Consider the following 12,358-nt stretch of genomic DNA (forward strand, 5'->3'; position numbering starts at 1 on the left):
AGGACAGACAGGAGATGCCATGTAAAGAAGAATAGCTGGCGAGCTGTGATCAGATAAAACATCTTCTTGGGGAGATGAAAAAACTGTTGACAGGTCACTTAAATATTTCCCCAGCTCTGTCAGAGAGGCAGAGGGAGGAAATTGCTTTTTAAAAAAAGATGCCAAGGCAGATTATGATGACTGTTTCCACCTGTCCTGGGTAATGCGTACAGCCCCTGATGGTGGATGGGATGCAGGGAATTCACAGTGCTGCAGGAGAAATATGGGCCCCACCAGACTCCTTCTGGGTCTATCCAGCAGCCTGTGGTGGCTGGGGCTAACCATGAATATTGTCCTCTTCAGGGGACTAGGAAAGGATTCATTGTGGTGCATATGGACAAGAATAGCTCTAGCCAGTGGAAATAAAAGTTCAGCCCCTACCGGCCACAGCCAGGTGTGGCTGTGATTGCAGGTAGGAATTTCTCCCAGGAATTCATCCAGCCCCTTTGGAGCCTGTTCCTGGCTGTGGCACTCACACCAGCCCGTGGCAGGTGTAGCAGGAACACTTTCTTTGCTCTGTGGTTCCCCAGGCAAGAGGCTGCTGTGCCCACGGCAGGGCTCAGACATCTCGGGCTGAGCACTCACCTGGCTGAGACCTGCAGCCCCAGCTGCCAGCCAGGACCAGTTGAGCAGCACACACCAATCCCCAGGGACAGCCATCAGGTGGCCCCATCACTCTCCTCGTGGCCAGGAGGGCTTGGCAGGGTGATGCTGTGGTGGGGACGTGCTGTGTCCCTGCTCACGCTCTGCTCCTCATCATAGCACAGGTGTGAGGCTGCAGGAGCTCTGTGACACGTGCAGGATGTCTTCTGTATGAAAGGTGCAATATAAGCAAAAGCTGTTGCTATTTCTGTGTGCTTTACAGTTCAGGGACATGAAGAAGTACCTAAATACTCCCTGTCCTCTCTAAGTGCTGATGGCAGAGGAAAGGTGGGCTTTTGAGCAGAGCCCCAAGGGCTGTGTGGGCACACCAGCTCCAGCTTGCTCTCCCCACCCACTGAGTTGCCCACGTGTCTGACCAGCACAGCTCTGATCACCTGGCTTTCCCCACATTGGTAAGCTGTGGCCTGGGATGCTGGTGCTGCCACCAGCTCCATCCAGTGGCTGGAAAACAGGCAGGTGCCAGCTTGGGATCCATCTTTTCTTCCCCACCACCCTCTGAGTTTCTCCTAACTGCCTGAAGGCAAACTGCTGCAGGATTTGGCTCTTCCAGAGCCAATTAAATCTTGAAAGAGATTTGCTGACCACAAGGGTCACCTGTGCTGCTCAGAGAAATGAAACCCACAGCCAGAGGCTGAGAGGGACCGAAATCAATGTGTTGCAGCAGGATCTGCCTGCAAAACTGCCCCGGGGAGCTGCAGCATCCCCAGGACATGTGATTAGCAGGGTGACCCTTACAAGAGACAGTGAGCAATCCTGTGGAGTACTACAGATCCTACAGGTCGGGAGAAGGATTAGCCAGATTAGGTGATTTTACAGGAAAGCTCTATAGGGGAGAGTGAGCCATAGCCCTCCTGCAGTGTCCCTGCCAGCTGTGTGCTCCAGCTGGATGGCTGAAGCAGGGAGCTGATGTGCTGCCAACAGCTCCTTCGAGGATTTTTAGGATGGTGGCAGCTCTGTGTGTGATATAGTTTGATTGCCACCTCGTTAGGTCGCTGACTTGGAGGCTTGGGCCAGCACCCCTCCATCCAGACATCTCCAGGCTGCAGCGAGATTACAGAGCACTGACCTTTTTAGCACTGTTTTTAGTTGCTGTAATTGTTTTAGGCAAAAAAAGATCTATTTGGATGCTTGTCGAGGGCTGTGTCAGGGGTTGTGGGGGGAGTGCCCCTCACCATCCACCTGAGACACCTGTGTGCCCCTCTTTGTCCTGGGCTCTGTCTCATACCTGTTCTGCTGCTGTGTGTCAAGGGAGCACCAGTGCCAGAGCAGGGTCCTCCTTTGTGCCACTGGCAAGGCTCCAGCTTGCAGCTCTCCAGAACTCACAGCCTGGATTTTTGATTAGCTTTTCTTTTGGCATTTTGGGATGAAAACAGTGAAGGTGTGGAGCACAGGGCACCTAGGGAGGGCTCAGGGGGGTGAGGAAGGAGCCAAGGTCCCTGGGGGGACTCTGGCATGCAGCATCCCCAGGGCCACCTCCAGGAGGCCCCACCTGGGTCAAGCCTTGGCCAGGGGCTGCCCAGTGACACTGAACCACAAGGGTTTGGTGCAGGTGCAGTGATTCCTTGGTGGCCTTGCTGGAGAAGCCTGGGCCGTGGCTGCAGGGACAGCTGCAGATCAGGCTGGGATTGCACTGAGCTCCCAGGGTTTAATGTTGCACTGAGAGTTGCACTTCAGGAGCTGAAATAACCCCACACGTACCCACCAGCAACACAGCCATGCAGTGCCATTGTGCAGGTGGCACTTGGCAATTTAGGTAAGAAAATGGGCAGTGGTTAACACATCATGGAGCAGCAGCTCCTCCTTGGCAGCCTCCCCTGCAGTGGGAACCAGTGTGTGCTTCCTGCAGTCTCGGTTGCAAGAGACAGGGACAATATTTTGCTTCAAAATCCCTTGACGTCTTCACCCCCTTGTTTTCTTTATTGGTATTTATTCTGAAGGGCTCTAGAAATACCAGTGCTATTTACACAGACCTGGTGCTGAGTTTAACATGGAGCAGAGGAAGAGAGGATTATGTGAAGAACGCAAATGTGGTTTTAAAAAAATATTTGGGAGCAGAAATTGTAGGACCCCTTGTTGCCTCTTGGAACACTCATGGCATCTTTTTAGAGCATCTCTGAGGGCTCTCTCCCTCCTTCCTGGAACAGACACAGGCTTCCAAGTGGCAAGGGCACAGATGCCCTGCCAGCTCCCCCAGTCTCCCTTGGACCCCATGAAAAGCCCCCAGCCTCCCAGCATCAGCAGGGCAAGGATTTTGGAGCCTGCCATCAGGGCACATCTCAGGGCCAGGGCCACGCTGATGCTGGCTGTCCCACACGTTTTGTCTCACATGTAGGAACCTCAGCCACAGCCTGAGTGTGGCTGAGATCTCACCCAGCTGCTCCTGGGGTTGTCAGGGCTTGGCAAGGGCTCTGTGATCCCTGGGGGAATCGGTGGGAGGGATGTGCTCTTCTCCCTGTGCCATGCCCTGTGCTGTGGGAGTGCTGGAGCGGGGAAAGCAGGATCGGGGACGGGCTGTCCTGCCCGAGCATTATCACCCAGCACCATCACCCAACACCATCACCCAACACCATCACCCAGCACCATCACCCAGCACCATCACCCCATGCCCTCTGCGCTGCGGAGTGGGGTCTCTGTGGCTGCGAGGGGAATCGAGCTTTTCCGAGGAGCCAGTGGCAAATAAAATGAACAACAAAGCACCTTCTGGATGGCCATTGTTAGTCACACTCGCTCCTGATTAAAGATCATTAAACATGAAATTAGCTGGTTTGTGTTACGGGTCTCCCGGGGGTTCCTTTAATTAGGAAGTGCAGATGGCCGCGGACCCGGGGAGAGGGGCCGGGGCGTGTGTGGGGCCGGCAGCGGCGCGGCAAGGCCAGCTGAAGAGAAATTAATTCTTTTTTTTGCCTTTCTTGTTGTTGTAAACCCCACAGCATTTCACAACAAATCACAGATAATTAATAAGTGTGTTCCCTTAATGACTGGGCTTTTTAATAGCAGAAATTGGAAGATGCTGCGTTAATTTTTTTTTTTACTTTCCCCTCCCGGTGCTGCCTTATCACAATCACTAAGAGTGGCAGAGCCCGCAGCAGCGACGGGAATCTTCCTCTGCTCAGGAAGATGCTGGAACTGCCCTTTGCAATCGCCATCCCGGGGAGACACCGGCTGCACAGCCTGCCAGGGTCCCCTGCTGTTGATGTCCCCAAGATCAGCTTCAGGGGTTTCCCCCCTCTTGGGAAGCCGGGAGAAGCCATGGCAAACCACCCTGGGGAGGGATTTTGTGGCTATAAGAGGGTAATCCCGGTGAGGGGCAGTGACTGCCAGCGCTCAGCGGGGCTGGTGGGATGGTGGTGCTGCCTGGAGAGCTGCTTGCCTCTCCTGGCCGTGCCCAGGCTGGGCTGGATGTCACAGTGCCACCGTGCCTGGCACAGGGCTGTGTCCCGGTCTGTCCAGAGCAGGGGCAGGCAGGACAGGGATGCAGTCAGTGCCATTGAGGCTTCGGCCGCGTTTCTGCTCGGGGCCAGATCGCTTTCCTCGTTAAATGATAACAGCAGCAATAATGACCCAAGGCGCTGCCCGTGCCGATGGAGATTGACTGGCAGGCGTGTCAGCACCACGGCGCTGCCCGTGTGCCAGCATGGCACTGGGGCCGGCACGCTGGGAAGAGTCCCTGAGTGCCCTTTAATTACCCTTTCTACTGGTACACGGAATGCTGTTGTGACAGCATCGCTGCTCTCCCAATTGCCTCTTCAGGAATTTTATCAGCTGTCTCGAGTCTTGACACTCTGGGAAGAGGAATCCAAGCAGACCTTTCTGCTTAAATAGGTTCTAAATACCCCAAATTAACGACGTGCATTTCTCTGTGGAAGCAAGGACACTTTTCTCCCTGTTTCTGCAGTGCAGGGAGGGGGCCTGGGTGGCTGCAGGGCCATTGCCTGCCATGCTGCCTAAACCTGCCTCTTCTGTGGTTCCTGATGTTTGCAACAGAACCAAAGCAGCCTGGCTGTGGGGACGTGGCACAGGCTGGCACCTGGTGACAGTGCAGAGGCTGCGGTCACACCGGTGTCACTGTCACAGGGCAGTTGGCCCCGCAGTGCTGTGGCTCAGCAGCAGTCAGGAGTGCAGGGAAGTATGGCAGGCCATGGCCAGTCCTTGGAGGGTGATGTGGAGGACATGAGGTCCTGAACATGTGCCAAGGACAGCATGGGCTGGGAAGGGCTCAGTCCCCAGCAATGTGGTGGCTGCCAAGAGCATGAGAGAGGTGCTGAGGGGACGAGTCAGGGGGAGGAACTCCTTTCCCATCCCTGACCTTGACTGGCACTAACAGCTCTCCCATTTCTCTGCAGGAGGAAGACATCGAGTACTACGACTCCAAGGCTGACACTGAATATGTAAGTGCTGTCTCTGTGGCACCCTGGCTCAGCCACCACCCTGGCGCAGGGCTGAGCCCCTCGCCAGTCTGTCCCAGCACAGCAGCAGGGGTCACGGCACAGCATTTGTCACAGCCGCTGTAACCAGACTCTGCAGCGGGCAGCAAGTGCCCGGTGTGCAGCCGTGTCCCCCCAGCTGAGCCCTGGTGACATCTGGCCACCAGCACCGGGCCTGGCAGCAGGCAGGTGGGCAGGTCGCTCTGCTGCCTGCAAAAGTTTCTAAAATTAAAGCCGGCATCTGAAATTCAAATGAAGAGCAAACCTTTAATTAGAGCCTGAATCTAATTCTCTGCCCTACTCGGAGCATAGCCATCCTGTGATTTCTGGCAATCAGTGCTTTAACTGCGGGCCTGTCAGCTCCCATCCCCCGGTGCTCCCGAGAGAGATGGCACTTGCCGGCTCCTCCCCGTGGTGACAGTGAGGGTGACTTCACTCAGGTGCTGTGCCACGGGCACGGGGAGTTCCACCAGCAGTGCTTGCTGCCCTGGGGCACCCCTCTCTGCCCTGGGGCTCCCCGCTTTGCTGCCAGGTCTCCCAGCTCCCCCACTGCTGCGGGATCCTTACGAAACAGGTCAGTGATGCTCTTGGTGTGAGGCTGCTGGGCAGAGTCCTTGGAGCTGAGCAGGAGCCCCAAGCACAGCAGGGTGCAGCCTTGGGGACAGCCCCAGCCAGTGCTGCTGCTCCAGGACTGCTCCTTGTCCCCAGGCAGACCTGGCAGCAGAGACAGTAACACAGTGGGAGAGAACATGGTGTCAGCAGCAAACCACAGACCTTATCCAAAAATAACACTCAGGTGACCTCAAGAGCATCCAGAAGGCCCTGTGCAGAAGGGAGGGGAGCATCTAGGCTTGATGGGGTCCCACTATTGTCTCTCCTCTCGACCCACCTGGGAGTCTATGCCCCAGAGCAGAGCCAGGGGGCTTGATGGGGTCCCACCAGCTTGGGTGACATGCACTGCACTGTCTCTCCTCTCGACCCACCTGGGAGTCTATGCCCCAGAGCAGAGCCAGGGACAGGGTGGAGTGGAGGAGGCTGGATGGATGGATGGATGGATGGCAGAGTTTCTTCCCAGAGCAGAGCCAGGGACAGGCTGGAGTGGAGGAGGCTGGATGGATGGATGCCTTCAAAGCAGAGTTTCTGACTAACTGCCAGTGCCATTGTCCCCAGGCAGTGACAGTAAGAGGGCTCCTTGGCAGGGGAAGCAGCCACAGAGTCTGGGAGGTGGGATGGGGCGGTCGGGCAGATGCTGTGTCCCAGGTGGAGGGCACTTGCTCTCCTGAGCAGGTCTCCCTGCCACAGTCCCACTCATTTACAGCTGAGGATGCAGAGGAAGTGTCCTGTCCCCCCCTCCAGTCTGGGGGGAGCTAGCAAAGGAGGGAGGAGAGGATCCTGCTATGGCTGCTCTGGAGAGGATGGAGCTAATGGGCTTAAAATACATTAAAGGGGATTTTGGATAGGAGTGAAGGAAAAACTGGCTGGCGGTTCAGGCAGGAGGAGACAGCCTGGGGAGCAGAGCAACTCCCAGCACAGGGGATGAGGAGCAGCACTAATGCATCCATCAGGCTGGGCTGGGCTTTTGCCATCACTGATGCAGGGCAGGGGACAGAAGGGGGGTGTCCCCATGCCCACTGCTGCCCTGAGTGTCACACCCCACCATCCTGGTGCCATTAGGCAGGATTAGGAAACAGGAGGCATCTCGACCTTGGAGCTGTGCCCTTGGACCCTCTCAGCACAGGGGACACTGGGGAGAGGCTGTGCACAGGGGCATGGCACAGTGTCCCTGAGGACTGCAGGGCTCAGCTCCCTGATCCCTCCCTTGCCCAAAGGAGCTGACATATCAAAGAGGAACAGCCCTGCAAATCCCTCACCAGCCACATCAGCTTTAGTCCTGCTCTGGGGAGATACCGAGCAAAATTGCAAAATTGGGGGTGTCCTATTCTTGATGTATGTGGGTTTGGCAGGGAGGACACTTCCCTACCTCTGCTGTTGCTTCCTTACCAGTGAAATCCCAGCAAATTTAATTCCAACAAAAATAATGGGGGGAAAAAAAAGAAGATGCTGCTGAGAAAAAAAGGAGAGAAATTATACCAGAAAGTCTGAATGGAACGTAATAGTGCTCTTTCCATCCTTTCTTTATTTAGCTTCAAATTTTCTATTTAAATGGAGCAGGACATATCTGAGCCAGAGTTGGTGCTGATGGACAATGGCTGCTGCCCATAACTGGGGCTTATTCACAAGCCTTACACTGGCTTTAGCTGCAGTGAGGAGGAAATGAGCTTCTTATTCATCTTGCCTGCACCTCAGCTCCACTATCTGCCCAAACAGACTTTGGATTTCCAAGTGGTTTTTAACAAATGGGACTATCAGAAGATTTTCCCAGGGGTCCCCAAAGCTGTCAGAATGTTTGCAGAAGGGAAGTTTTCACCTTTCCCCGCTAGCAAGGACCATGGGGTTTATGTGGGGAGAAGTGTTGAAATCAGCAGACAGTCTCGGTTGGGCGTCACAGGCAGAACAACACAGAAATAAATTCATTTTCCATCTTTTGTGTTGTGTTCGTGGCAGGGGATGGTGCTTGTCACAGCTGAGCCTGGGACGTGCTGTACTCAGGTGGAAAACAGCCCAGCTGTGTGAAGGTGTCCTGGCCCCAAGGTCAGCCCTCCAGCCCCCAGCCACCCGCCTCAGGTCCTGGGGAGGGCTGAGAGCCAGGGGCTGAGGGTGGGAGCCTCAGCCCCTCTGCTGCAGGGGAGGTGGGGCTGCCCTCTCACTGCTCACCCTTCTCTCTGCTCACCCTGCTCAGTACATGCAGCAAGGAGGGGAAGGAGGGGAGGGAAAAAAGCCCCGAAATGTCAGCAGCAGCAGATGAAGGGTGTTGGAAAATTTAATCTTCCAACTTTCTCAACTAATGTGACATTTGGATTTCCTCACGATAAGCTATCAGCCCCAGAAGTTTCTTTCTTTTGCTTTTTTTCTTTTTTCTTATTTTTTTAACTTCTCTCCTCTGGCTGGTAATTTAAAAATAAATGGTCTAGAAAGATCTCTAAACAGTACCTTTGGCAAAGATTAAAAAAAGCGAAGGGGGATAGGGGAGCAGGCTGGCTGGAGAAGCTGATTGTTATTTATAACCTGGGCTGCTGTAAAAGCAGGAATGTGGCTGGAGAACACATCATCTCCCTCCTCAGCATTAAATTACTGCATTTCAGGAAAAACTGATATATTTAAGGAGAAAGACCCTTCTGCACAGGCCTGGAGTTTCTCAGCCATGTGTTGGGGGCTGGCATTTATATCCATTATTAGCAGAACCACAGCGTGTTGATAGGAATATTTCGCTGGCCTTTCCAGACTTAGCATGGATGGGTGCCCCTGGGAGATTGAAAAGGCTGTGCTGGCATCTCGGTGCGTGGGGCAGGCCGGGGGAGGCAGGGATGCTGCGGCCGGATCAGCCCTGCCTTTGTCACCGGCGCTGCCATTTAAGCAGCCGTCATTGTCATTAGCTGTGATGGCTGGTTCCCATGGAGATGAGCAGTGAACGGGGGGGCTGCATCTGCGGGAGCTCAGATCGGCATGGCTGCTGCCCCGGCTCCCTGCACGGCTCCTGGGGACCACGACAGTCCCGGTGCCCGGGGACAGGCTGGCTCTCCTCGGCCAGCACCAGCCTGGATGGAGCAGGGGGCAGGCGATTGCCCAGAGCGTGGCAGCCCCCAGTAAAGCTGTTGGGTGCTCACTGGGTGTTGGGGCATCTCTGGGTTTTGTCCTGTCCGTCTTTTTGGGAGACTGAAGAGAAAATGTGACTGACAACCCAGCTGTGAAAGCAGCGGAGGTGGCAAAAGCTCTCAGGGCGTGATGACTTCTTGCTGAAGCAGTAAATATGTATCATATTGATATATTGCCATGAAGTCGATTTCTAATGGTGTGTAGCAAATAATATATTCAAAGTGTAGCATCTATTTGTGTTATGTTGTATGCACTGTAACAGATAAATAGATGTTTCCAAGTTCTTTTGAAATGTAATGATGAGGAATGCTGCAAGATCTGGCTGGGGGCCTGCCGAGATGCTCACAGTTAAACCGATGTAAATTCGGGATAACTTGAATCATCTGCTTTGCTCTGATTTAAATTTAATGCAGGATTTCTTCCCTCGGCCTTCCCAAGGTGTCTCTTTGTAACCCAGATCTCCCCTCCCTGCCTGGGCTGGTTACAGCTTCACCTGCCTTCATGTGGCTGGAAACTAACCCCCTTCAGGGGCCAAATTCAGCCTGGCTTAAACAGAAATAACTCAGTTGAGGTTGGGGGATTTATGGATAAAGGGCAAATGTAGCTTGGATAACAGGAGCCCTTCCTGCAGGTCTGTTTGCCATATAGGTGTCAGTGATGCATGAAGTGCCCCTCGTATAGATAGCTGTATATTTGTCCCCAAGATCTATACATGTGCCTCTTCACAGCTCCATGAATGAGAGCAGCCAGACAGCACCAAACCTGGCAGCATACAAATTAGCCCCTGAGAAGTGGGTGAGATCACAGAATAATGATAAACAGAGGAGCAGTAATTATATACAGTAGTTCCAGCTCCGATGAAGTGGGGAATAGCCATGCCAGCGTGAGGGAAAGAGGGAGGGCTGGATTTTCCAGCTGCTGGTGGTGACAGGGGCAGTGTATGGGCTGTGGCAGGGTGCCTTGCTGATCTGAGATGGGGAGAGATGGGGAGCTGTCACCAGGAATTTGCTGGATGAGGAAGAAAAGGGTTTAGTGTCAAAGCAGAGTTTTTGGTGCTGCAGATGCCCTCAGGCCACGGCTTTATCCCAAAGCCTGCTTTCAGCAGGCACCTCTGTATCGCTGGCTGGTGCTCAGAGAGGTTTGCAGGGATGAATTGTGTGTGCTTTCCCCAGAGAGCTGAGCCCCACGGACAGCAGGCTTGGGGCCAGATGCACTCCCCAGGTAGCCCATGGCCTGGCAGTCCCTGGAGTGCCGGCTCTGCTGCAGCCTCACAGCTTTGCAGGGGCTCCAGCAGTCTGGTTTTTGCCTTTTCTCCAGATTTACATAAAATTGAGAGCATAATCTGGATTTTGATCTCGGAGACATGGCTGCAGGGAGTTGGGAACCTGCCTGCCTCCTGCTTGGCTGTGCAGCTGTAATTGAGTCCAGCATCTTTCTGGGCAGCTGGAGCCCCCGCACTGGGGTCGGCTGGGCAGTGTGGTACACTCACAGTCCACCGGCTGGAATTAAACCCAAACCTTGCTCATCAATCCTGTTACTCTCCTGAGCTGTGGCAAATGCTTTGGCCACCCCTCTCAATGTCATGGGAATGTCACCACCTTAGTGGCCGGCTGGAGGTGTTGCAGGGGAGGTGACATTTCTCCATGTCATCTGTGAAGGGGAAACAAGGAGGGGGCCAGGATGGTTGTTAAAGAAGCTTCATCGTTTACTTCCCAAACCCATAGTTTTCCTTTAAATATATGGCTTTTCCTGTGAGAAATTCAGGTCTTTGTTCCCTGGGTGTTGTCGAGGGAAGCCTGGCCAGTGGGAGAGGTGCTTGCAGTGGGCCACTGAGGACAGCAGGATGGGAGCATCGCCTACCCCTTGTGTTCCCTGGTGTCGTGGTTCTTTGCTGTGGGCAGCGTGAACCTGGTGTCTGTTCCCTTCCTTCTTACCCTGAGCATCTCCTGGTGTCGTGGTTCTTTGCTGTGGGCAGCGTGAACCTGATGGGGCATCCCTTCAGGTGTCTGTTCCAGTTTGGGCTTGGCACTGTTGCCCGTCCCTGCCTGTGGATGGTGCAGGCAGCTCTCAGCTGTGTCCCTGCCCCTCTTCAGCAGGGATGTAGCTCCAGAAGCACAAAGTGCAGGTGCTGCAGCATCCTCCTCTCCCTCCTTCCTACCCTGAACATCTCCCAGCTGGCTGCAGACAGCCTTCCCCAGCTGCTGGGCTCGTGGCAGGGATGGGCAGCTCAGAGCCAACACCTTCTCCTGGGTTTCTTTGCTCCTGGTGGGGTGGCAGAGGCAATTTCTCCAGCTCTGTAGTGAGTCCACCCCCATTCTCACTCTTCCCCACATGGCCCCGCGCTTCAGCTCCCACCCTGTCCCCTGCCTGCAACCACCCAGCTGTTCTGCCTGCACCAGCTCAGCCCTGCCTGCCTTTCCAGAGGGGTTTTACCCCCAGTGCCATGCTGGCAGCAGGGCTGGGGAATGGAGAAGAGGGCTGGGAAGGTGAGGGAGTGTGTTGCAGCACCAGCGGTGGGGAATTCGCTGTCTCTCCACCATAATTAAATATTGTTTGCATTGCTTATTGACAGAGCGCTAAGCTGCACTCCGTTTTAATTTGCTCTTTGATAGTTGCCTTTTGCTGCTAATTGATTTTCAAGGCCTTTTTTTGATTTTTTTTTTCTGTGTCTGATTTAATACCTGCTGTGCTACCAAAGCTGGAGAGACAAGGGGTAACCAGTGCTTGCCTTTGTGCCCACCAGCTCCTGGCAGGCCAAATCCATATGGGATCCAGCAGGGCTGGTCTCCCCCAATGGGCTTCAGGTGGAGGAATTCCCATGTCCATCCAGGGCTGGAACCCTGGGTGACCCCATGCACTCTGCTCCTTCCCCAGGACGACCCCGATGGAGAAGAGATCGAGAGGGAGAAGTCCAACTCCTTGAAGCTGGAGTTTACTGATGATGACAACTTCAAGACCAAGGTTAACTATTCATACGCTGCCGTGCAGATCCCCACGGACATCTACAAAGGCTGTGAGTGCCCCTCCTCACCCTCTCCAATTCCTGCTGCCTGGCTGGGCATCCATCTCTCCTGCCTGCAGCCTCAGGGACCATCAGCTCTGGGTGCCCCAACTGGGTCTTGGTGAAGGCAGTGTCACCGTATCAGGATCAAGGTGACAATGTGTCCCTCCCCAGGGACTCTCAAGAGCTCAGCACAGGCAAAAGAGGCAGATCAGGGATTAGGAGTTATTAGGGAAGGGATGGGGAGCAAAGCAGAGGTGGTGATTATGGCCCAGGATAAAGCTCAGCTGTGCCCACATGGCTCTGATCCTCCTGCAGAAGAGCCCAGCAAAGCTCGAGAAGGCTCAAAGCAGGCACAGAGATGTTCAAAGGGATGAAGCAGCTCTGTGCAGCAGCAGCTGCACAGGCAGCACCAACCTGCTTGTAGGAGGGAGGGAGTGAGACATGGCTGGGCAGTGGCAGAGGGTGAAGCAGGGATGGGGCTGAGGTGATGAAAAGGGAGAAAAAGCAGCTGCAG

The 12,358-nt window shown here is 54.5% G+C and overlaps 1 protein-coding gene across 2 annotated transcripts in view; it reads left to right on the top strand.

The window, feature by feature from the left end:
• Window positions 1–12,358, top strand: part of CACNA2D2 (calcium voltage-gated channel auxiliary subunit alpha2delta 2) — a 208,987-nt gene that overhangs the window by 174,250 nt on the left and 22,379 nt on the right. For both annotated transcript variants that reach the window (XM_039733882.1, XM_039733883.1), the window contains exons 5-6: window positions 5,046–5,090; window positions 11,715–11,853. In XM_039733882.1, coding sequence (XP_039589816.1) covers window positions 5,046–5,090; window positions 11,715–11,853 — 184 coding nt within the window. The remainder of the gene's footprint in view (window positions 1–5,045; window positions 5,091–11,714; window positions 11,854–12,358) is intronic.

Source organism: Passer montanus, unplaced genomic scaffold (assembly GCF_014805655.1).
Source record: "Passer montanus isolate IOZ18808 unplaced genomic scaffold, ASM1480565v1 scaffold9, whole genome shotgun sequence".
Taxonomy (NCBI): domain Eukaryota; kingdom Metazoa; phylum Chordata; class Aves; order Passeriformes; family Passeridae; genus Passer; species Passer montanus.